The 24,058-nt window shown below is 45.1% G+C and overlaps 1 protein-coding gene across 1 annotated transcript in view; it reads left to right on the forward strand.

Moving 5' to 3' along the window:
- The window catches only part of FAM184B (family with sequence similarity 184 member B), an 82,086-nt gene that overhangs the window by 34,908 nt on the left and 23,120 nt on the right, over positions 1-24,058 (forward strand). The window contains exons 2-8 of the mRNA XM_058670280.1: positions 2,489-3,238; positions 3,917-4,052; positions 5,513-5,652; positions 6,199-6,405; positions 12,574-12,684; positions 15,441-15,548; positions 23,078-23,181. Of these exons, the coding sequence (XP_058526263.1) occupies positions 2,489-3,238; positions 3,917-4,052; positions 5,513-5,652; positions 6,199-6,405; positions 12,574-12,684; positions 15,441-15,548; positions 23,078-23,181 (1,556 nt within the window). The remainder of the gene's footprint in view (positions 1-2,488; positions 3,239-3,916; positions 4,053-5,512; positions 5,653-6,198; positions 6,406-12,573; positions 12,685-15,440; positions 15,549-23,077; positions 23,182-24,058) is intronic.

Raw genomic sequence — 24,058 nt, forward strand, 5'->3', positions numbered from 1 at the left:
GGTGCTGCTACCTTGTGCAGCCTGGCCCACACCCTGCTCTGTTTCTTGTGCTCACCTGTGATTAGTACAGCCTATCAGGGGAATACCCATAGTTCTGCTGCCAGGTCCCAAATCTTGTGCCTTCCAGTAAGTACTGTGGTCCAGCCTGGCATGGTTCACACCAAGTCCCAGCACTTGCCAGCTGGTGCTGTGGCCTAGCTTGGCAGGCCTACACCCATTCTGGCTCTTACATGTGCCAGTGGATTCAGCAGCCTAGCCCTGCCTGGCTTGCCCCCAGACCACCCTTCCCCTAGTCCCAGCTCTTACGGTCATCAGTAGAAGCAACAGTCCTGCAAGAGAGTCCCTGATTTTCCCCTGCTAGGCTTATTCCCAGAGCTGGATCTTGCATGTGCCAACAGGTACAGTGGGCCAATCTGAGATGGACCACCCCCAGAGTTGGCATTCAGCAACAAATGGTTCAGCCTGACTTGGCCCAGCTCGCTCCTAGTCCCAGCTCTTGCCGGTGGCAACTCTGCCTTTCTAATAAATAAACAAATCTTGGGGAAAAATATTCCCCATTTTCACATCAGTTATAGTCTAGAGGGATCATATAGCAATTCTGTGTGATTTGTTTGAGTGACTACTGAACTGTTTTCCAAGTCATTGCACCGTTTTACATGCCTTCCCCAACTCCTGTCTGCCTACAAAGCTCAAGCGCTCTGATTTTGCTGCATCCTAAACAATATTTATTTTCTCTTATTCTGATGATGACCATACTAATGGGTTTTGGTTTTGGTTTGCATTTCCCTAATCTTTAGAGATAGGCTTGTTGATCATTGCAAAATTTTCACCTATATATTGAAAGGAAGGGAGTTGCTATGAAATGAGATGGGGATAATTATGAGAAGAACAGACTTTGAAGGAAAAATCCAAAACTAATTTAGAAAGACATGTTTGATCTCCTAGTGAAGGTACTGGGAGCAGCAGGATCTATGATTCAGGTGACAGGGCAAGTCCAAAACACAAAAGTTAAAACAAAAACAAAAAAAATAGACAATGCGTAAAATCATGAGATTGAGTGATATTCCAAGAGATGTTTCTAGATATTTCAGTCTGAGGACTAAGCTCTTGAGCTCATTTACTTAATGGATGAGAGATGCAGAGGAATTAACAAGTGGAAGAGTTGAGAGTCATGGACAGGTGTTGCACCCTGAAAGCCAAGTGAAGACACTATCTAGAAGAAGGGAATGATGTATTGGCTCAATGCGGCTGGAAGCTGAGGAGGCAAGGATGTGGATTGTTAACACTGAGTGTGTTAGTACTTCTCTACATGCTTTCTATTTTTCCTTGTGTCTTGATCAGATTTCCCTGTAGTAATACAGAGTAACAAACAACTCTAAAATTACAGTGGCTACAACAGTGGTTTATTTATGCCCAGCTTGGCTGTTGTTCAGCTGCTCTCAGCTAAACCCAGCTGAGCAGGCTAATTTCAGACTTTGGACATGTCTCTATCTGGAGGCAGTGGCTATTTTGCACGTACTTTTCTCATAACAAATGCTAGAATTACAAGATGGAAACCCAAAATACACATGCATTTTCTAAACCTCTGCTTGTAACAGATGCACTCACCAGCTGCTGGCCAAAGCAAACTGCAGTCAAACCCCACGTCATAGGCCACCACCCTCAAGAATTTTGACTCTTCATCACTTACTATCATTCCTGGGGTTTCAATGTCTGGATTCATGGGGTCATCCCGTTCTCATACAGACCTGCCCTAGACACTAATCAAACAAATGGCAGTGGCTCATTCCGGATCTCCTTCCCATCCAGTGCAGGCTTCCTGCTCTGGGCTCCAGCAATGTACTTATGTCTCAGACTTTTACACCAACTTTATTATCTAGTATTTTGGGGAACTTTGCATTTCAAAGTGTTCCTTTTAAGCAAAACTCTTCCTTGGATTCCCACTGGGTTCCAGAGGGCTCTCTTGGGATTCCACCAAGGCACCCTCTTTGGGCCCTGCGTTTTGATGCCACTGCTTCTCTATTCCACTACATTCCTCTCTTCCTGTTTTCTCCAGGAAACAGTTTCTTTTTTAAACATTCATTTGCAAGGCAGAGTTGGGTGGGGGAGAGATATACATATCTAGAGATTTTTCACATCCACTGTTTCACTCCCTTGGCATCTACAGTGGCCAGGGCAGAGCCAGGCAGAAGCCAGGAACCAGGAGCTTCCTTCTGGTCCTCCCACATAGACGTGGGCCATCTGCCAGTGGTTTCTCAGCATTAGGGGAGAGCCGGATCAGAAGTGGATCAGCCAGAGTTAGAACCAGTAACCATACAGGATTACATCATTGCAAGCCAGACCCCCAGAAAATAGTTTCTGATAAGCTAGTCCCACCCCTCATACTCCCTCAGATGCTGACTAACCTTGGTCACCAGAGAGGAGGTAGAACACCTCTGTTCCCACCTGCATCTCTCACCATCACTTGGATCTGCTGGCTTTCCTATAGGTGATTTATGCCCTGAACACCCGTCAGGATGAGGCCGAGGCCAGCATGGAAGCCCTGCGCGAGGCCCACCAGGAGGAGCTCCAGGACGTGGTGGCCAAGGCCAAGCTCCTGCAGGAAAAGGGCTGCAGTGAGGACCAGGAGACACTCCTCCAGCGCATCCAGACCCTGGAGAGTGCCCTGGAGCTACAGAAGAGGCTGACGCAGGAGGCGCTGGCTGAGTCGGCCACGTGCAGGCTGGAGACCAAAGAGAGGGAACTGCGGGTGGAGGCAGAGCACGCCGAGCGGGTGCTGACGCTCTCCAAGGAAATGCTAGAGCTCAAGGCCAACTACGAGAAGAGGCTGCGGCACCTGAGCAGCCATGAAGTGCCCCAGTGGGGCCGGCTTTCCCAGGAGAGCCCAGATGCCAAGGCAGAGCCAGGCCAGGGCCCTGAGATGCAGGACGTGCTGCTGGAGGTGGAGCGGCTGCGGGTGGAGAACCAGCAGCTAAGCCAGGACTATGCCCGCAAGGCGGAGGAGCTACAGGCCACTTACGAAAGGGAGAATGAGGCCATCCGACAAGCCATGCAGCAGTCCGTGAGCGAGGCCCTATGGCAGTGGCAGGAGAAGGAGACGGATCTCCGCAAGAACTTCCAGGTCCAGGAGTCAGCCCTGCAGTCCCAGGTCAGGAAGCTGGAGGGCGACCTGGAGCACCGAGGCCGCAAGATCAGTGACCTGAAGAAGTATGCGCAGAGGCTGAAAGAGAGGATTCAGGTAATGGGTGGTGAACATAGCTGCTCCTTTGAACCCCTTTAATTGCTAGGCATACTAAGCCAAGCCTTGCCTCCACTAGGAAATGAATGACACTCATTCAGTAAATACTTAGGGTATACCTACCATGCGCCAGGTCTCGTGCTAGGGGCAGGACCACATGATGAGCTACACTTGGTCCCTATCTTGAGAATATAGTCTTAGGATTTGCAGGTGAGAAGACAAGACTGAAATTGAAAGGCCAAGGACTGGCTCAGCTGGGCACATGGTGAATATATTTCTGACCTAGAGCCCCTGCTCATTTCATAACAATCTCTATCCTAGGATCCTAGTACTCTGTGATCAAAGATGGCATGACTGTTTCTGAGTCAGTTATATGAGCCCTACAAAGATACAGGGTCCCATCTATAAAAGTACCTGCCACTAATAGCCCTAATATGCCTGAGCATTTCTTCTTGTGCCAGATACTGTATCTAATTGAATCCTCTCCCAATAATTTGCCCAGGTCCGCACAGCCAGAGTCAGATGAACAGGCATTCGATGAGGCCTGAACCACTAATTCCAGAAAGCAGTAATTCCGCTGTACACTCACCCACCTTTCAGAGCTGACAGTTGTTCTGTGTATCAAGTATGTTATACCCAGAACTGTAACCATACACCTGAGATCTCCTGTCTGTTTAGGACCTGGATGTGCAGCTTAAGGAGGCTCGGCGAGAGAACACAGAGTTGAAAAGTACTGCAAAAAAGCTTGGGGAGAAGCTGGCAGTAGCCAAAGACAGACTGATGTTGCAGGAGTGTCATGTGGCACAGAAAACTGGTGAGATGGCTCTGAATGATTTCTCTTTTTATTTAAACATATACATATTTATTTATATTTGTGAAAGGCCAAATGACGCACACACACAGAGGACAGAGAGAGTGAGGTCTTCCATTTGGTGGTTCGCTCCCCAAATGGCCCTAAGCCCTCAGGCTGGGCCAAGCTAAACCCAGAAATTGCTTTTCTGCTGCCTTCCTAGGCATACTAGCAGGATGCTGGGTTGGAAGCAGAGCAACCAGGAGCCAAATTGGCACTCTGACATTGGAGGCCCCATACACAGTTGAATGATTAAAGATAGAAGCTTGCCTGTAAGACTGGCCTGTTTGTCCTGGCAGCCTTGAGACTCGTTAGGGAGCAGAGAAAAGGGGCAAGACTGTTTGATCTGGCCCACCTGGTATTTGAGTCCAATTTCTGCTGAACGCAGGTGAGCTGAAACCTAGAGCTGCCAGGACAAACAGCCAAACGATGGGATGCAAAAGGACCACAGCTTCCACATTTCACCACCAGTCCCACCACAGAGTTCACATTTCTCAGTCCTGGCTTTCCACCATCCCCTCCACCAGGCTCAGCCAAGGCTTTGTTAGGTCTTTAACATCGTCTCACACAATCAGATTACTGGATCTTCCCAGTAATTTTGTGTAGTGGATGTTGTCAATCTCCTATGTTACAGGAGACTGGAACTGTTTATCTGCTAGGATAAAACCAAGAGGCTGAATGAGGATGAGTGACTGGCTCAAGTTCAGCCAATTTATTGGTGATAGAACTGCTGTTTGCACTTGGAACATGTATACTCCAAATACTTTCCACCAGGCTCCCTCCCCATGAAGTTCTACAGTGTGACCAGCCTGATGCTGGAAGATACGAAAAAGGTACTAAACATGACCTGCGCTTTTCAGACGCCAATGAGTCCGTTACACTGTGGACCATGGCACGCTTTATTGCCAGGAACATGGCCCAGGCATGTAATGGGAAAAAAAAGAAATCAAGATATGCTGGGAAGATGAGAAGAGGTTTGCATTTCAAACTAGAAAAGTTTTGTATGAATTAGTATGCCCAGAGTTAGTATGGCAGTTTCAAATCAAGGCAAAAGAACCATTCAGGAAATATAGAAAAGAAAAACCAACAATTCAAAGGATATTTGTTTGCCATCTGATCCCTAGATCTCTATTTCAATCGAATATAAAATGTAATTTGTAGGAAGTACAATAAAAATCACTAGTTTAAGAAGGAACAGAGTGTAACAATATTTGAGCTCAGGATGCTGTTTCAGCAAGGATGAGGATCACTGCACCTTGACCATGAAGTCAGCAGGCCTTGTAGCAGAGATTACTTGTGCAGGGGTGTGTGGTGGGATGGATGTTGGATGTTGAATAGCTGAATGGGAAGCCAACTGCAGAAAACCTTGGATATGGGGTCATGGCCAAGAGCATTTCAAATGATGTTGAAACTCATGCTTGCAGATGACATGAAGACTGAGCGGATTCCAGAGAATGAAGTCCTGGCGGAAGCGAATGACTCAGAAGCCTGCAGTCTTCATTCTCAGCAGGACCAAAGCTCTCTCAAGGAGTATTCATGCGCCAAAGTTGACACAGACACACAGGTAGTGTCTAGCACAGCTCTGCAGCAGAATAGCTCATGGTAGATTTGGCTGGCATGAACTTCAGACAGGGACCACAGCCCAATCACCTTAGATCTACTTGAACTCAGCAGGTACCATGGTTTTAGGAACAAACAAAGCAAGAGTGGCATCCTAGCCAACTTCCTGCCAACCTCTTATCATTGGAAACTAGAAGATTGAGAATGTAACAGAATCATCCCAGTTCATTAGCAACACCTCTTGGGTTGGTGGAAATCTTCTTAGGGTCCCAGTACATGTTACTAGTCCAAATAACAAAACACTTCTCAGAAACAACTGTAGTATTGGCTGGAATGGCTGCTGCTGTAATAGCTACAGCATTCCAAAGAGCCTGTTCCTACAGACAGAGCAAGTTAAGCCTTGTACAAATGTCTAACATCGAGACTTACAAAAATGTGCTGCACTTGTGAAACATGTTGCTGAATCAGTCTACCAACATCATAAAAGTTATCTAACAGGAAAATGGTGCCTCCCTGGTAATTTGACAAGTCTCCTTTTTTCTTTTCATAGACCAAAACAGATGCAGGCACTGAGGCAGAATATATGAAGCAACGATTTGAAGAAGACCTTCGTAAAATCAAACACCAGGCCGACGAGGAGAAGAAGCGCCTAAAAGAGCAGTTGGTGAAGCGCCTGGAAGACTTGGTAAAAAAGCACACCCTGGAGATCAAGTCAGTCCGCTCAGCTGTCGAGGCTGAAAGAAAGAAGCTGCAGAGGGTAAGGACCCTAGCCTTCTAGCCTTGAAATTGTTCATCTTCGTTTTCCTCTCTCTCCACCAACTTGCTTCCCACAAACATTTCCTGAGCTCCTGCTGGCCATAAACCCAAGCTGGGTCTCTGCCTGCTTAGTGACGAATGTGGTCTCTGACTGCAGGCAGTTCCAGGACATCCCTAAGACCATGAGACATTAGAAACATGATTTGTTGACATGGAATAGAATTGTGTCATCTGAACATTTGACGTAGGGATATTCAATTTCGCTATGCAGAAACATGGATGAAAATACCATGAGCCAAAAAGTCAGGCCTGGAGGACTTCCTGGATCTAAGTCTCTACTCTGCTACTACAAAGCTAATTATGTTACTGGAATTTTCCCAGGGAGCCTCAGACTCCTCATTTGTGAAATGATTGATGATAATAATAGCACATCCTTGAATAACTGTGAGGCCTTACTGAGGGATCAGTGTGAGGAAACGAAGCTTGCCCTAGTACCTGGGCTATGGTGGCAGTAGGGTGATGGTGTCATCAGTCAGTGGCATTCTGTGTGCAGAGAGAGTCCCATTATCTGTGCCTTGTTCAGACCTCCCACCTGAGAGGGGCAGCTCACTGCCAGCAAGGCTTGCAAAGCCTCTAGTCCCCATTCTGTTGGGAAAAGCAGATCATATATGTTGAGATTAAAGAAAAAGAACCAAGGATAAATTTGCCTTCATTGTGAACATACATGGGATGCTTTATTTGATAAGAAAGGATTTTTTTTGTAATCCAAGAAACTGATTGCCAGCACTGAGTGTCCACTGATGGATAATCATATATCCTAGGGGATGCGGTGTTGTGTGGCTAAGAACACTAAGTACCATGGAGAGCCATACTTGTTCCTGAGCCTAAGTCTAGACTATTCTGCCAGTTGTGTGACTAGGAACAGGTCACTTAGCCTCTCTGAAGCCTAATTCTTAAAATAGGAGTAAACTGTTGGAGGATTTGTTAGTCCACATGTTCAGTACATAGCATGTAGTACTATTTTTAATTATCGTGTACCTTGGATGACATAATATGAGATACCGTTATACCATTATGCCTTGTGTTCAGGAATGCATTTAAGGACCCAGCACAGTTGCCTAGTGGGTAAAGTCCTGGCCTAGGATGTACCAGGAGCCCATATGGGAGCCAATTCATATCCTGGCTGCTCCATTTTCCATCCAGCTCCCTGCTTGTGGTCTGGGAAAGCAGTCGAAGATGGCCCAAGACTTTAGGTCCCTGCACCCGCATGGGAGACCCAGAAGAGGCTCCTGGCTCCTGACTTTGGATAGGCTTAGTTCTGGCCATTGCGGCCACTTGAGGAGTGAACCTGCAGATGGAAGATCTTTCTGCTTGTATCTCTTTTTCTCTGTAAATCTGACTTTCCAATAAAAAATAAAACTTAAAAAAAAGAATGCATTTAATCTTTCCACAATGTTACAAAACAAGTGTTCATATCCCCATTTTTAGAGCCTGTCAACCAGACCTGACTCTGGCTGTATAAATTCCCTTCCAGATTCAATAAATGAGTAGGGGTCCATTTAAGAAATGAATTGTAGACATAGAAATGCTGTTCACTTCCCGGTTGGTGCTCTTGGTTTTTTTTTTTTTTTTTTATCGTGTCCAGAAACTGCAAATGTACCATAAATAATTAGGCCAGGCAAATTATAGGAAAGTAAAACCTTGAATAGATCTTCAATCTAGGATTTATGCACTAAAAACAGATACCATTTTCCCCTGTGGAACAGGCAGGCTCTATCTCCTCTGATCCCTTGTGTGGATACATTGTCTTTTCTGAATACCATCCTAAACTAAAGAGCATGGCACCTAATACCATCCTAATACCATCCCAACCTAAAGAACATGGCACCTCAGGAAGGCTCACGTTAGCCCAGAAGACCTGTTACCTTCCTTGGAGCATCAGGAAAGTACTGTATGTGTTTTATAAATCAATGTCCCCTGGTGCCCTCTTCCAGGTTTGGGAGGTGATACTTTACATATTTGAAAGCATTTGTCCCCTGTTCCCTTGGATGTTTAATCCGGAGGTTTTCTCTCCTCCTGACCTGAGTTAGAACAATGTTAAGCTTCCCACTCAAGTCCTCAAAGTCACTGTGGCTGAGCTGGACACGGGCACGCTTCTTTCTGAGCTGTGTTCTCCAGGTTACAGACGACTGCTTTTGTTGTTGGAGAGACCTGCGTTCCCCTGCAGCTGAAATGAAACATACTGTTGTCAAAAATTACTGCTGAAATCAGTTCTTTCCCTCTGTGGGAGAAATTTGTTTTTTCACTCTAGATTCATTTGTCAAGGCAACAGCTAAAGCTCTGATTGATGACATGTTCCCTGGGAAATCAGTCTTGTAAAATTGGAAATAGTTTCCCTCTGTGCCAGAAATCACTATGGCGGGGGATGTTCACTGTGCAGTTAGAGTGAACATGCTTTGGCAGAATTACTGTCTGTACCAGCATGCAAGTGAAACAAAACTTCTGTCCAATAAAAGTTTCTGAAGATAAGAAACTAATGAAGTAGAAAAAAGAAATCGGGGGATTGGATGATTGTTTGAATTTTCTGAGCTTATTTGGAACTAATCGAGAATGTGTATATTGTGTTTAGGAAGTGAACTCTAAAAGAACAAACCCCGTAAGCCCTGTGACTATTTTTTTTAAGATTTATTTTATTTTTATTGGAAAGTCAGATATGCAGATATGCAGATATGCTGATTCACTCCCCAAGTAGCTGCAACAACCGGAATTGAGCCTATCTGAATCCAGGAGCCAGGGACCTCTTCCAGGTCTCCCATGCGGATGCAGGGTCCCAAGATTTTGGACTGTCCCTGACTGATTTTCCAGGCCACAAGCAGGGAGCTAGATCCCAGGGAAGTGGGACCTCCGAGATTAGAATGGGCGCCTATATGGGCTCCCAACCCATGCAAGGCAAAGACTTTAACCACTAGGCTACCACACCAGGCCCAGCCCTGTGACTCTTACAGTCCAATTACATCTCCCTTCTCTTCTGAATGTTTGTCTATGCGACAATGCTGAGGACTGTCCCAGGATCAATGGCCTCAGGAAGTATGGAGGCACCACCCTGGAGGCAGAAGCAGCATCTTAGATGCTCAAGTCAGAAACCCAGCAGTCTTCTGTCACAACTCCAAGGATTACTTCTGCATCTTTTGTGACCCTGGAATACCTCTATTTCCTCCCATCCTCAGTGGTACCACACTAATCCAGTCAACCACCCTTTGTTAGACCATGTGAACACCCCCTCTGCCTCTCGTCTCCCCTCTTCATCTAATCTGGTCTCCTTTCCAGCAGGATTTTATAAAGACCCAACCTTGGTTTCCCCAACCACTGCCTACCAGCTCACATTTAGTTTAGTTCAGGTCCCTTGATGTAGTTTCCAGGATCTGACAGGCAGTCCCGTTTGCCTCCCCTGCTTCATCCAGCGCCTCTTCTCCAATCCTGCTCTCTAGTCTTTTAGTTCAGCATTGATTCCATGCAGTTTCCTACCTGAGCCTTTATCCATAGCTTTCCCTTGGTAGAGAATATTATTTTCTTTCCTAGCTCTCAAATTCATGCATCTTACTCTTAGTGACCCTACCGATCTAAACCTAGGTCTTCCCATAAATCCACCCTCCCATGCTGGTGGTGCTGGAGTCCGACAGCTCTTACTGTATAGCATTGTAATTAGTTGTCACCCTGCTTTCCCATCTGGACTGCCCTGCTTGTTGTCACGTCCAGCTTGTACTGGCTCATGAAAGGCAGTTGTCATAGCTCTTCCCAACTCCATGTTCAGTGACATTGTTATACCAACATTGACATTGGCCATGGGAGGAATGCTTTACCATGAAAATTTACAAGTACTACAAATGAATTCATTTTCAATTTTTACCTTTTATAGAAAGACTAAATCCCTAGCCCTTATCATGATGGTTGGAAAACGGGAGCGGTTCAGTGAATGTCCGTTGGCTGAATTAGTTAATATAGGACAGGCTTCCATGTGACCCCTAGATGGGGCCCAGTTACCCAGACCTTTGCCCCATATGTTCCAGTATGTCAGCAGCTCAAGTACCTCTCTCCACTCTGGAGCAGAATGGGGATTCAGTTTGTGCAATGTGACCACCTTGCTTAGGGAAGTATCTGGAACTTGCCACAGGGAACACCCCAATGTCTCTGTAGCAGAGATGGAAAGACCTTGAAGATGGCATTTTCCTGTGTTGGACATCACATTTTCCAGCAGAGCACAGGAGAGAAGTACAGCCAAGCCGTCAGCCTTTCCTGAATTCATATTGTGACCTTTCCGGGGCCAGCACTGTGGTGCATGAGGTTAAGCCTCAGCCTGTGACTCTGGCATCCCATGTGAACACTGGTTTGAGTTCTGGCTGTTGCATTTCAACCCAGCTCCCTGCTAATGCACCTAGGTAAGCAGCGCTAAAGGGCCAAGTATGTAGGCCCTTCCATCTTCCTTGTGTCAGTGAATGGTGGCCTCCCTTTTCAGCAAAGCCTGTTATCCCACATCACAAATATGTCCAGAGTTCTACCACGCTTCACCTCCCACTCTGTGGCTAGGCATCAGACTCTTTTCCAGCCAGCTCCTCATTGTCCACTGGCTGCCATTCTTACCTCCTTAGCACCTGCTTCAGCCCAGCCTCAACACAAAAATTAGTGGAGATTTTGTTGAAATACTATCATCTGGGGTCTGGCATTATGGGTCAGTGGCTAAATTCTCGCCTTGCATGCGCTGGGATCCCAAATGGGCATTGATATATGTCCTAGCTGCTCCATCTCTCATCCAGCTCCCTTCCAGCTTGTGGCCTAGGAAAGCAGTAAAGGATGGCCCAAGGCCTTAAGACCCTGCACCCATGTGAGAGACCCAGAAGAAGCCTCTGGCTCCTGGCTCCTAGCTTTAGATCAATATAGCTCCGGCCACTGTGGCCACTTGGGGAGTGAACCAACGGACAGATCTTTCTTTAACCCCTTCTCCCTGTAAATCTACCTTTCCAATAAAAATAAATAGATATGTTTTTAAATCATCATCTGAATCATATCACTTCTTGGACCGATCATTCAGCAGCCTTCATTTTACTGTAAATCTTGACATGGTTTATTAGGACTAACATGCTGTCCCTCCAACCTCATCTCCCACCACTACCTTCCTTAATTCTAGTCCTACCATGTGCCCTTAGAACATGCCAGGGCCTTTTCCTGTCCTAGAAAGTTCACACTGGAATATCCCCATGGCCAGCTCGTTCCTCAATACAGGTGTTTTGCTAAGAGTCACTTTCTATATAGAAATTCCTCCACTGACATTCCCTGCTGCACTGTGTCTGCATCCATCCCGGTATTTACTGTGTTGTACCGACTGGCTCTGGTTGCTCCTGTCTTCTGTATTCAAGCATCATCTCCTAGTACGTAAAATTTCTTTTGTGTCCCCAGCTCTAGAGCAGTGCCTGCCACTTGGTACTGCCCAATAAGTGTTTGCTAAGGAGATGAATGACCTCAGATCTACCTAATGTTCAGCAAAAAAGGAACAGAATGTTCTTTTGGATACTTGCATGATTCCCCCAGTTCAGCTGAATCAGAAAAGCTGGGCATCTATAAGAATAAGTGTAGAGGACTTATCATTCACTAATCCTTTACTATATAGCAGGAACAGTAGTAAGTCTGAAATGGTTACAGAGGGGTTAGGAAATAGGCTTATAGTCTCACAGTTGGAAGATGGCTGGACACTCACATGGTCTCTATAATGCTGCTTCCTATCAGCAGATCGGTCTTGTGAGCCTCATCTTCCTAGTATAGGGTTGATATGGAAAGCAAACATCCGTTCTGCTGTGTTTGTTTCCCTCAAATCTGTGAATGCAGTTGGTTTTGTGATGTATGGGAAACTGAGAATTTTGTCAGTAGTGAATATTTTCTTTACTTATTTTATGCTGGAAAACTTAAAGAATTGGGTGTCTCCCAGCCCACTCCCATATATATAAAATTTTAACGTCTGAATTTAACCCTCATTTACTTTTGATCTTCATGTGTATTTCTTGTTTATGTGTTCTTATAGTCTGTATGATTTTGGTAAGTTCCTTTGATTCCTTTGGGGAATTAGGCAGGTGTGTGACTTTTATGCCTTGGGTGGCTGATTCTTCTGATCCTCATTTAGGAAGTAGAAGCACAGTTGGAGGAAGTGAAGAAGAAATCAGAACAGGACATACAGCAGCTGGAAGAAGAGAAAGCAACCCTCAGCGTGAAGCTCCAGAGCTGCCTGCTTGAGGTCAGCCTGGAATCACTGCCACAGCCATGTTTGTGCGTGGGGGTGGGGATGGTTCTGGCCCCTGGGTGATTCTGCCTGGCTGAGGTGCCAAGAAGCCCAGGACATGCCTTGGCCCCTTACATCCCAGAGAGAAGGAAAAGGGCATTCAACCAGGCAGGAAGGCGCTCTCATGACACACACATTGAGCTGCCAGTAACAGAGAGCCAGGTTTATAGAGTCTTAAACAAAGAGGCCTTTAGTGTATAACCTAGAATAAGGACACAAGAGGCTGCTGCTATTGTTTCTGCTGCCAAAAGATTGTAGGAGCAGGGAGTCTCTCCTGACCCCTCACTGCATGGAAATCTTGTCTGACCCCTTGGTGTCAGTTTTGGAGCCTAAAGTACTTTCACCTTCCTGGGCCTCCTCTGTTTTATCCAAAAAAAATTATTCTTAAATATGAAATGATAAATATTTTCATTCAAATAGCAAGCCATCCCTTACACTTGTTATAACAGGTCTAGGGTGGGGGTGGCGTTTGATGAAAATCTCAGCTAAGATGGAATAGCACAGCCAAGATGCCCATCCCTGCCCCTCCTCCCTCCCTAGTGACCCCTGCTGCTGTCCTCCAGCCTACCTATTGGACCTGGACCATTCTGCTCTATAGCACTTTAGGGTAGTTAGCGTATTTGCGTGACACCAGCCCAGTTATCCTGCTGGTGGGAGATGTGCAGGTCACCTCCTGGAAATGAGTTTCTGTAACTGCTCTTTGTGAAACCCTCTTCAAAATCGCAGTGGCTACCCTGATGAACACTCTTTCTGGGCAAGATACTGTGTAAGCAGCTTACATGGACTAATTCTTATATCCCTCATAAGCACCTTATAACATAAATGCGCTTATTATCTCCAATTTAGAAATCAGAAAACTGAGGCACAGAGAAGGTATGTAATACCTCTCAGAGCTGCACAGCTAACAAGTGACTATCCTGGGATTTAAACCCAGATAATGTGGTTCCAAAGGCCCCACTCTTAACTGCTAAGCTGACAGTGTCTAGCACAATATGTTACCTCACCAACAACTAAAAGCCATTCAAAACCCAAGTGTCTACATTAGCCAGAAGCTGACCATGGACAAAGTACCTTGGTCTCACTCTATCCTTGACTCCTCCTACCATCTTAATGGCACTGCTATCCATCACCCCATTTACCAGAAGTGGAAGAATCTTCTTTGACCACATGCTTCACTCTCAACTGCCTGTCTTCACCCCAGCACCTACTCTGCCCCATCACCCCGTCCACTCAATTATCAAGTCCTGTGGGTCCTATAGCACCAGCATTACTGTCCCCTCCCTTCTCTCCTTGCCAGTGCCTAGATAGGACCCTCAGAATAGTTCATCTGGACTCTTTTTTTCCTGCTTATAAATGTTACATAAACAATTACACATGACTCCTTTGAATATGTCATAAACCTGAGGATGTGGTGCAAAGAGAGTTTCATAATCTTCAAATATTGCTTCTCCAAATACTCTTTCTGTAAAGCTGTGAGAACATTCTGGCAGCTTTGTCATTCCTCTGTGAGGTTGCCTGGAGTCTTGCAAGCGTTGTCATGAATCCCCCGCCTCTGCCTTCTCCCCTAAGCAGCTAATTCTAGAACTCATATTCTAAAACTCCATGTTTATGTTTTCAAGGCCCTGTTCTTCCTTTCCCCAGAATCTTGAATTTGAATGTTTTTCATAATTTGTGTCCAATCTGATTCACTGCCCCACCGCTCCGCCCAGGATTGCCCGGTACATTTACTCCATGCTGTCCCCTCCCTCCATGGGACCATTCTTCAGGCTTCATGTCCTTCAAACCAACACTCTGTTTCACTTTCTGGTCTTGCTACCTGAGAAGTGTGTTCCTACCCTTTCTACCTGCAGACTCCTGTTCATCTGTCATGCCCTTGACTTTGCCTGGACCCAGGGCAGAGTGTATTGCTGTGAATTCTGTGCAGCAGTATCCACCACATGGTAATTGTCAGGATAAAAAGAGTTAATGCTGCGAAATCCTTATTTCAGTGACCAGCAGAGTACATTCACCCTCTATGGAGCCAGTGCTATCTTGTCTGCATCTTCACTGAATGCTGTTGTGGTTATATGTCTGTCCCTCCTGCCGTGAAATGACGGCTGCATGTTTCATTATCTTTTTGTAAAAGATTTCTTGATTATCTTGCTATCTTGCATTCATTCTGTCTCTTCCCCTTCACTCATTATACTTACATGGAATCTGGCAAGTATTCAGTAGTTTTCTTCAAAGACCTGCTAGCAAATTTTGAGCTTCCTGTATGGATATTAGCATCATTTTTCTCAAAGAAAAAAGTCTCATAATAATCAGTTGGTTAATAATGTTCATCATAATTAAGACTCCAGATACTCTTACCTCGACTTATCCATGTGATTCTTCACTACTGCTCATTTTCTTTATCAACTGACATTTTTCCCCCCAAGAAAGTGAAAGGCTTTCTGGGAATGGCATCCAAGTGACTACAGATATAGAATCGATACATGATGTCAACAATTAAAAGGAAAACATGGAGTCCAATAAACCTGTCAAGCTCTTCTAATTCTACAAGGACTAAGAAGCAGCTAATTCATAATGGCCATTGCACAAGCCTGTTAGGAATGTGCCCAATGGGACCCTCTACACAGATTGGCCCGGGAGAATTGTTGGCCAGATTAGCCACCGTATCCAGGAGGTGGGACTTCATTTCACTGCCTTCTGTTTTCTCTCTTCTATTTTAGGTCTTAAGGCTGGAAGAATTTATCCAACAAAATAAAGTATGCTCCCGAAGAGCTGAGGAAAAGTCCCAGGAATTAGACTGCCAACGCCATAGCATTTTGGAGACCCAGGTAACCCCTACCTTTTTCTGCTGTAATTAAAGACCTCTCCCTTCTCCATTTCAGCATCTGGTTTCCCCAGTGACATGTGCTGATGTTAACTGGCTTCTTGATGTCCCCGTTCAGCACTTCCAAAAAGCCTGGGAAGGAGGAATCACACCACACACACACACACACACACACACACACACACACACACACGGAAAAGCAGAAACCATGAAGGAAGCGGAGTTCTGAGTGACTCTCCTTGTGGTTTGAAAAGAGTGTGGCTGGTCACCTTAATCATTGGTCCCTCCCTGAGAGCAGCCAGCTTGGCTGATAAAGGTAGCCTCACTGCTCTGATTATGTCCAGCAAGAGCTGAGCTGTCATAATCATGGCTTCCAGCCATGTCGCTCTAGCTGTGTGACCCTGTTTATTCTCCTGATAGCCCTTGTTGTCTCTTCCAGGGATACTTCCCCAGGGTGGAGACTGGCTCCTGTCTGGGTCTCTGATGAGCTCTTGGACATAATGTCTTTCTATAACCTTGTACTGGGTAGCTTAAACAACATAAATTTATTCACTCGTGATCCTGGTGGTCAAGTCATGGTGATGGTAGGCTGGTAGAGAGGTAGGGTGAACCTGCTGCCTGCCTCTCCCTCAGTTGTTGGTGCTACTGTGTGTCTTCAGCATCCCTTGGCTTTTGGACACATCACTTGATACTTTCCCCTGCCAACACAGGGCCTCTTTCCTTGTGAGCTTGTGTCTGTGTCTTCACGGAGCCTTTTTATAAGAACATCTGTCATTATAATATGACATCATTGTAACTAATCACATCTACAAAAACCCTCTTCCCAAATAGAGTCACGTTCATGATTACCGAAGCATTAGGACTTCAACATATTTTCTTGGTGGAACAATTCAACTCACACCATAGATACTTCATTGATATTCCTTGCATAATGCCAGAAGTGTAAATAATTTCCGTGAAGCTGGTATTTGAGTTCCCTGGCTAAAAGAGTCCTTGTGAATTCTCATCTTGGTTTCTCTTTTAGCCTTGGTAGCTGTCAAAAACCCAGTGTGCTTTTACTTTTTTATTGCTGCTCTAAATGTTTAATCCATTTTAGACTCCAGATGGGAAAACACTGTATAGCTGAGTCTGACTCTCACATCAGCCTCATTTCCATTTATTGATTTTTTTTCTCCTGTACTTGAGCATCCTCAGGAAAGGCAGCTTCCCTCTGTTGACCCCAGTCCTCCAGGTCTTTGATCCTGTTAGCTGTCCTTGCATCAGACCTCACTGGGCTGACCCACATAATCATCATGGTGGAAAATTAGCCAAAATGCTGAAGAACATGAATTCGGATAATAATGAACATCTGTCTAAGAACAATCCTGTCTTTCACTTCATTGGCGTTTTTATGACAATGCTGGAATGTGTCTCTTTTGTAGAGGAGGAAACTGAAGATCAAATCAGTTAGGTGACTTGTCCGCCATTATAGGCAGGTAGGCAGCCAAGCCAGGATGGGACCAGCAGTGCTGCGGCTCTCATCCGCTACTCTTGCTCTAAGAATGTCCCACATCCTGGATGCCTTCCACGTAAAACAGGCTGCCAGTGTCCTGAGGTCGAGGAGAGTGACCAGGACTCTTGGGATTTCCCCTTTTGATGTCTGCCTTGTCCCTGCACAGCATGGAGAAACCTAAATTAGCAGAGGCACCTTCATCAGCCCAGCTGGCACCTCTCTGCTCAGAGACAGTCCCCATCCTTTCTAATGACGTTTGAGAAGTCCGCAGGTGCTTCTGTTTGCCCTCCGTGTCCCCAGGAGCAGCCTTATGAACCAGTTCTCAGGGGAACTTCTGACTCCAAGAGCAGCTGAGGGTATCATGGCCCTGGGAGGTTTCCTTGAAAGGTTGTTGCCCACATGTCCTATCATTTCTCAGTTTCCCAAAGTGAGTGTGACAGGGAGAGGAAACAAAGGTAGCTAGGGTTCTCACTGGTAAGATCCAGCTTAACATAAGGTGTTGGGAACAAAGTGAAAATGTTCAGAAAGATTGTCCAGTGGACTGTATTTTTCAGGAACGGGCTGTATGTGTCAGGGTTGATGAACAAGAGTCTGATGAAGGACAGTGCCCCAAAGATGTGTTCGCTTGGGTCGGGGATATGAAATTTAAGTTTGTTCAAGACACTAGAGTTCCCATTTAGGCATGCAATTGTTCTGCCAAAGCACATCTGTGAGTGGAGCTGGATAAAAACAAGCATACCAGTTGAGAGCAGACTTTTGCTCCACTCCCAGAACAAGCAGAGAAAAGGTTGCCAAACCTGGGTGTGGCTATGTCCTCACCAAACTTAGCTGGGACCTCACTGAACCTTCTCTGTCCTGGATGCTTATGCCCAGTCTACTGATTCTAACAGATTCTTAGTTTCATTCATTGGCTTCAAAAAAAAGCTGCTCCAGTCTTGGTAATTCTGAAGGAAAGTTTCTTTTTCTTTTCTTTTTTTTTTCTGTAAGATTTCTTTAGTGCCTTGCCCACGCTGAACTGGGGGCAAAGATAGATGTTTTCATAGATGCTCCTGCATATGCCTCCTCCGGAAAGAAAAGGAGGATCTTTGTGGTGACTACTATTCCAGCAATTTTTGTCTGCAAAGTGGGTACTGTCCTTGCATAGCCTTGTGGCTGGGTGCCCCTATGAATGAAGTTCATTTTTGATCGTCAGAGGGATCAAATGGGAGCAACAAATACTTGCTTAAATAATGTCCTGGTGTAATGAGAGCTGTAATACTAGCAGCAAGGTTCCTGGCAGCCCACATGGCAAAGGGAATTTTCTGCCTGAGATAGTCTGGGAAGCTTTCTGGTGGAATGACATGACATGAGCCTGATCCTGACATTTGAATGTGATTTCATCAGGAAAAGGCATATGGGGCAGAGAGTGGTGCAAAGCTGAAATCCTGAGGCTGATGGAGAGGGACATGGGGTGCTCTGGGCCTGCTCCCTCAAGGCCCTGGTAGGTTTGCTGGGCAGCCAACACCCTCTACGTCCCTAGGGAGCCATATGACTCCAAATCAACTATCCAGGCAGTCAGCCAGGCAGTAATCACTAAGGTTTCAATCAAGGGGGCATTAGGAGCTCACACTCATGCTCTGGTGTAAGCAGACTGCTCAATACTCTGCAGCAAGATTCCAACAGCAGTGCCCTAAGCTTCTCTGGACTGTGGGAAGACAGAATAGGGCAAGACAGCAGTTAGGACACGGATTCTGCCCCCAATTCTATCTTAAATCTACCTGGGGACCTCAGGCATGTCCAAAAAACCCCAGAAGTCAAGTTTCTCATTACTCATAATGGCAAAAACACAGCTAAGGCCCCAATTGTGTAATAAGCAGATAGTGAATACAAGCCCCTGGGGCAAACTTGTATAACTAATAAGGGAAACTGAGGCCCAAAGAGTAGCCTGGGGTCTATGCTCTAAGTCATGATGCAGTATGCTACTTCCCATCAGCAAATGACAGTAACAATGCCTGCCCTCCCTACTACAGAAATGTGGCGACAAAGAGAGGAAAGCATAGGATGGCATTTTGCAAAGCTATTAAAGACTGCAAATGAAAGGTGACTTATAGGATCTGTTACAGTCCTTGTACTCATTTCAGTGAAACCCCAGTACGTTAGGTATTCTATTTTGAAGATATAGATAATTAATGCCACCTTTGAGAGATTGTCCACTTAACCCAAGAATGACTTTGAACATTCCCTCCCAGGAGATTTCCTGAGTGTGGGTGTTTCCTTAAGACAGAAATAATTCAGAAGCGGTTAAGTGACTGGAAGATGAAAGGTGATGACCTTATGTGAGCATAGGTTTAAAATAGTCAGGCATGCTTGGGAGGAGTTGAGAGGAGGCTTTTGTGGTCGGTGGGTTGGTGGAGGACTAGAAGTGTTTATTTTTTCTGTGCACACTATTTATACCCAAGGCTTCTGAGTTCTGGAGAGAGTACTCAGCTGAGACTGCACAAAATACCTGATGGAGACTGCAGAGTGAATCGGGGTAGATAACTCAGGATATACTGTGAGTGGCTCAGGATTTTTTCCTACTTTTCTCAAGGAAAATAATCAAAGAAAGAGGACAGTGCTGGTGCTGTGACCACCACCTGCAGTACCAGTAGCCTGTATAGACCCTGATTCAAGTCCTGGCCGCTCTGCTTCCCACCCATCTCCCTGCTAACGTACCTAGGCAAACAGCAGAAGGGGGCTCAAATACTTGGGTCCCTGCACCCAAGAGCTGGAGGAAATTACAGGCTTCTGACTTTGACCTGGCACAGTCCTGGTCATTCCAACCATTTGGAGAGTAAACCAACATATGGTATATCTCTGTTTCTCCTTCTCTCTGTTTGTAGCCTGCCTTTCAAATAAATAAATAAAATATTTCAAATAAATACTCTTTTGGGATTAAAAAAGGGACAGGCAGCTGGAAGAGTCTCTTTGTTTAGAGTCCACAGAAGCAGACAATTGAGCACAAGACTCCTGAGCTTGAAGGCACTGATTCAGCCAACCATCATTGATGCTTATGGCCAAGTTTATCTGTGATATATTCAAGTAGCACCCCACCACCTTTTGAAGTATTTACCTTGGCCTGAAACAACAAGTGCATATGGTCAGGAAAAGAGAAGAAAGTAATTAAGTTTTTTTCCCCATTTAGGAGATCTGTTAGTTGGCAGACCATGAGTTTTTCCCCACTGCCAAACCCTGGGTTTGTTGAAATCAGCAACTCTTATCTCATCACTCTTCATCCTTTCAGTACCTAAAATGTCTGCATGTACCAAATGTTTAACATTTATCCCACCTCTAAACTGAAGTTTTCAATGCTTTCTTCATCTGTCACTACACATTTTTTCCATATTTTTTATTGGAAGTAAAGATTATAGAGAGAAGGAAAACAGAAAGATATTCCATCCCCTGGTTCACTGCTCAGGAGACTGCAATGGCCTGAACTGATCCAAAACCAGGAGCATCTTCTGGGTCTCCCACATGGATGCAGGGTTCCAAGGCTTTGCACCATCCTCTATTTCTTTCCCAAGCCACAAGCAGGGAGCTGGAAGGGAAGTGGAGCAGCCGGGATACAAACTGGCACATCCCAGTGCATGCAAGGTAAGGACTTTAGTCACTAGTCTACCACACTGGACCCATTTCCATATCTTTAAAAAAAATTAGTTTCATTTTATTTGAAAGACATTGTAACAGATAGAAACACAGATCTTTTTTGTTGGCTCACTTTTTAAATGCCTAACACATCCAAGGCTGGGCCTGGCAGAAGCTAACTCCCAGAACTCACTCATCTGGGTCTCCCATTTGGGTGGCAAGGCCCGAGCACTCGAGCCATCCATCTGATCTGTTTCCTGGATTGTGCATTGATAAGAATGTTTGAGTGCATGCACAGCTGGTGTCCCATCTCACAAATTACATCTGCTCATACATGTGTCTTTTAAAAAATGATGTATTTAATACTTACTTGAAAGACAGATTTTATAGAGAGAAAGAGATAGAAAAAGAAGGCATACCATCTTCTGATTCATTCGTCACATAGCCACAAGGCCAATGCTAAGCCAATCTGAAGCTGAAAGCCAGGAGCTTCTGGTTCTCACACGTGGTTGCAGGGGCCCAAGAATTTGGGCCGTCTCCTGCAGCTTTTCCAGGCCATAACAGAGAGCTGGATCAGAAGTGAAGCAGGTAGGACATGAACCAGCACCCATCTGGGGAGCTGGCACCACATGGTGGAGGATTAGCCTACTGTACCACCATGCTGAGCCCCATACGTGTATCTTTTTAAAAATTTTTTCCCTACCACCATTACAGTAAAATACCAGTAAAATACTCTATCCAGTCTCCAAGACTGCCCTTTCATGGGAGAATCCCTCATCAACAAACCTCATCTGATTCCAAAAGCCTCTGCCCATTCTTACCCTCACAGAAAGAAGCAAGCAGCTGTAGTTTTGTGTGGCTCTGTGCAGAGCCAAGGGGGAGGTGCGAAACCAAGCTCCCACTCCACTCTTCTGCAGGCAGCTAAACTCTGATTAAACTGCCAGAGCTTCCCCACTGGCCAGTACCCTGAGGATCCCGCTCTGAAAGGTTGAGGCGCTGACATGAAAAGCTCCCTGTTTGTATGATGCTGCCTCAGGGGGCAGGAGCAGTTAGTATCTCCAGTAAGACCCCCATCTTTCCCAACAACCTTTGGTGAGTCTGGTTTCAAATTCTCCTGAGGTGCAGGAGCTTTTTACTGGTTTGTAATCTCTCACCTGGGGATCTGTCTATGACTTGTTTCTGAATCAGTGTGCCCATGGGAGCATGGCATGTCCTGGGCATCCTTCCACCATGTCACTCCTAGGAGTTGATTTTAAGTACACGTTTTGTAAGACCTCTCAGCAGAATGTTCACTCAACACTGACTGAATTCACATCCCATTAGACAGTGATATCTGAAGCTGGTGATCTTGTCCCTAGAGGGCATAGTTGAGTGTCAGTACAGTGAGATGGAATGGAACAAATGGGAGTTAAACAATGCAGGCCTCTGTTCCCTGTGCCACCCACTATTGGAACTGTGTCCTGAAACAAGGTATTGGATTGCTCTAATCTTAGAGTTGTGACTGAACATCGAGCATGAAAGTGCCTCTCTGACCGTTTCCTAGCATCTCTGGCAACCGTGAGTTCTAACCTGCGGAAACAGACAAATGTGTTGCTGAGAGCCAGTGTTGTTACACAGGCATGCCCACCCTGGGAACACTTTCAGTCCCCTTTCACATCTAGTTCCATGTCTAGGATTCCTTCATGTGTAGCAATGGTCAATTAAGTAGCCCAAAGATTACAACCAGGAAATTCACTTCCACAGTCTTCATAGTGACTCAGGGTACATCTGGCATGTTTCTTATTTACTCTGTTAAAACTTTCGTTAGAGCTTCATCCATTGTTCCATTTGCTTTAAGTTCCTCCTCTTTTCATTTACCAGGCTTGCCAGAACTTTGATATGTCTTCTCAAAAATCCAGCTTTCAGATGCATTAGATTTTTTTTTTCTTTTTTTTTAATTATTTATTATTTAACTTCATTAATTACATTATATTATGTGACACAGTTACATAGATACTTGGGTTCTCCCACCCCTCCCCAAACCCTCCCACCATGGTGGATTCAGATGCATTAGATTTACATTTTCTTTTTTGTTTATTTTATATTTTTTGTTCTAATAGCTTTGGGTTTATTCTGTTATTTTTATTTTTGTAAGATCTATTTTTTTATTTGAAAGGCAGAGTTTATATATAGAGAGAGAGCAAGAGCAAAAGAGAGAAAGATCTTCCATCTACTGATCCACTCCCAGATGGCTACAGTGACCAAAGCTGGGCAATCCAAAGCCAAGAGCGTCTTCTGGGTCTCCCACATGGGTGCAGAGACTCAAGGACTTGGGACATTAGCTGGGTCCCCACAGCAGATTATTAGGGTTCTTTCTCCTCTGCTATGGATTGTGGGTAAGCCACAGGTTGAACTTGAAAACTGCACTTAGTCTGTTCTTACAATTATTTTTGCCTTAGGATCTGTGCTTGCAACTGAAGGAGCCTTCCAAGATGCCACCCAGAGGAGAGGGTCAGGACCAGCTGGCCACCAAAGAGGGAAGCAGCAGCGACGAGGAGGAAAGGTACAGGAGGGGGTAATGACCTTCCAGCATTCCAGTGAACAAGGACTCAGTTATGGAAGGAGACATGCATTCCTTGTGCCCTCAGGTACCTTCAACTCAGTATAGGTACACTGTTTTAAAAATGTTTGTGATGCACAGTTGTTTGAATCCAAGGATGCAGAGCCTATTTATATGGAAGACCAACCTCATCTGACCGCATCAGCATAAAGGTCGGGGGTGAGGTGAACTTAATAGGATTATGAGGTTTTAAGTGATTTATAGCTCAGGGGAAGAGATACCATATTAACTCTAAACAGATTGTGGTAAGTTAAGCATGCAGACTGGAAGATCTACAAATACAATAAAGGGATAGGAAGGCATAATACTAGACATGGTTTAACTAGGGCAGGATATTGAAACGGAAAGAGGATCAATGTGATTTACAATGCGGTATGTCTAAATACTAGCTATGAAAGAAGACATGATAAACTGGTCTTCAAATTGACCATTCTGCCTATCTATTTTTTAAGGGAAAAAAAAAAGAAACACTAAAAATAAAAGAGCAAGCCACCGATAGAACATATCTTATCACTATCCAGAACTCATTTCTTAAAACTCTTATAAATCAATCATTTAAAAACTGAATTTAAAGATGAAGAAAATACTTGAACAGACATTATTGAAAAAATGTGAGTGGCCGAGAAGCACAAGGACCTGTGATTATCATCAGTGGTCATCAGGGAAATGCAACACTGAGATGCTGGACCACCGCACTGAAGTGGCTCTGGGTGTGCAGACTAGTAGCACTAGCTGGTCACATCAGTGCGGAACAACTACAGTTCTGCTGTGGTACCGGCAGGAGTATATAGTGCACAGCCACCTTGGAAACGTACTGATG

The sequence above is a fragment of the Ochotona princeps genome, chromosome 11, assembly GCF_030435755.1.
Source record: "Ochotona princeps isolate mOchPri1 chromosome 11, mOchPri1.hap1, whole genome shotgun sequence".
Taxonomy (NCBI): domain Eukaryota; kingdom Metazoa; phylum Chordata; class Mammalia; order Lagomorpha; family Ochotonidae; genus Ochotona; species Ochotona princeps.